Here is a 1,652-nt window from a genome sequence, read left to right as displayed (position 1 = left end):
ATTGGGATTGTTCTGGAGTCTGAGGAGGAGGTTTGGGGTCCAAGGGGAGCAGGGTTGGGGGGTCCGGGGGCAGATTTGGGGTCAAAAGAATCAGATTTGGGGTGTTTAGGGGCTGGGGGTGAAATGGAGGTGTTTTATAGGGTGGAGGGGAAGGAAAAGTGGGGGGTCCAGGGGGAGCAGACCGGGGGTCCCTGGGGACCTGAGGGGCAGCATTGGGGTATGTGGGGCTCCCGGGGGCAGCTCTGGGGTCTGCTGTCATCCGGGGGCGGTTCGGCCGCGCTCCGACGATGGAGGATCTCCTGGGAGAGACCTCCCCGCGCCCCACAACCCCGCTCCTTCTCCCCACAGCGCCGTGGGGCCGGCGGGGCTGGAAGTCCTTCCACACCGTGCTGAGGGGCACGCTGCTCTACTTCCTCAAAGCGGGCGCTGCCCCACGCGGCCCCGACCCCGCGGCCGAGGCCGAGGAGCCCCTGGGCATCCACCATGCGCTGGCCGAGCGCGCCAGCAAGTACACCAAGCGGCCGCACGTCTTCCGCCTGCAGACGGCCGACCGCCGCGTCCTGCTCTTCCAGGCATCGTGAGTGTGGCCTGCAGTGGGGCAGCGGGGCGAGGTGGGGGCAAAATGGCGGCCAAGGGGGCAAGATGGCGGTAGGGCAAGATGGCTGCCGTAAGGGCAAGATGGCTGCCGTGGGGGCAAGATGGCCGTGGGGCAAGATGGATACCGTAAGGCCAAGATGGCTGCCGTGGGGGCAAGATAGGGCACAAGGTGGCTGCCACGTGGGCAAGATGGTGGTACAAGATGGCCACCACGGAGCAAGATGGCCATCATGAGGGTAAGATGGCTGCCAGGGGGGCAAGACTGGGTACGAGATGGCTGCCGTGGGGGCAAGGTGACTGCCATGAGGGGCAACATGGGGCACAAGGTGACCACTAGATGGTAAGATGGTGGTATGAGATGGTCAGCGTGGAGTAAGATGGCAGCTGTGGGGACACGATGGCAGCAGGGCAAGGTGACTTCTAACATGGGGGTATGATGGCAGCACAAGATGGCTGCCATGAGGGCAAGATGGCTTCCATAAGGGCAGGATGGCTGCTGTGGGGGCAAGATGGGGCACAAGATGGCTGCCGCAGGGGCAAGATGGCGGCAGGGCAAGATGGCTGCCACGGGGACAAGATGGCGGCAGGGTGAGATGGCCGCCACGGGGCAAGACGGGGCACAAGATGGCGGCTGTAGGGGAACGTGGGGAGTCCGTGGGGGGATGTGGGGCGCTGAGCCGTGCTGCCCCCCAGGAGCGAGGAGGACATGACCTCGTGGATCTCCCGCCTCAACCTGGCCGCCGCCCTCCTCTCCTCGCCGCCGTTCCCCGCCGCCGTGGGCTCCCAGCGCCGCTTGGCGCGGCCCATCCTGCCCGCCACCCCCAGCCGCTGCCCGCCCGTGAGTGGGGATGGGGACGGGGGGGCACCACGGGGACATCAGGGGGATGCTATGGGGACGCCATGGGGAGAGCACGGGGTCACTATGGGGACGCCATGTAGACAAGTGCAGGGACAGCATGGGAACTCTATGGGGACACAATGGGAACTCTATGGGGACAGCATGGGACACTATGGGAACTCCATGGGGACACGATAGGGACGCTATGGGGACACCA

The 1,652-nt window shown here is 65.7% G+C and overlaps 1 protein-coding gene across 1 annotated transcript; it reads left to right on the top strand.

Moving 5' to 3' along the window:
• On the top strand, positions 349 to 1,435 carry LOC110387077 (PH and SEC7 domain-containing protein 4-like; the record flags this gene model as incomplete). The annotated part of the gene is given in 2 exon segments (XM_021374826.1): positions 349 to 577; positions 1,291 to 1,435. Coding segments are annotated over 2 exon segments (374 nt in total), but the record flags the coding sequence as incomplete, so codon positions are not given.

Source organism: Numida meleagris, chromosome 21 (assembly GCF_002078875.1).
Source record: "Numida meleagris isolate 19003 breed g44 Domestic line chromosome 21, NumMel1.0, whole genome shotgun sequence".
In the NCBI taxonomy this organism is placed as follows: domain Eukaryota; kingdom Metazoa; phylum Chordata; class Aves; order Galliformes; family Numididae; genus Numida; species Numida meleagris.
This window is presented reverse-complemented; position numbering and strand designations above follow the sequence as displayed.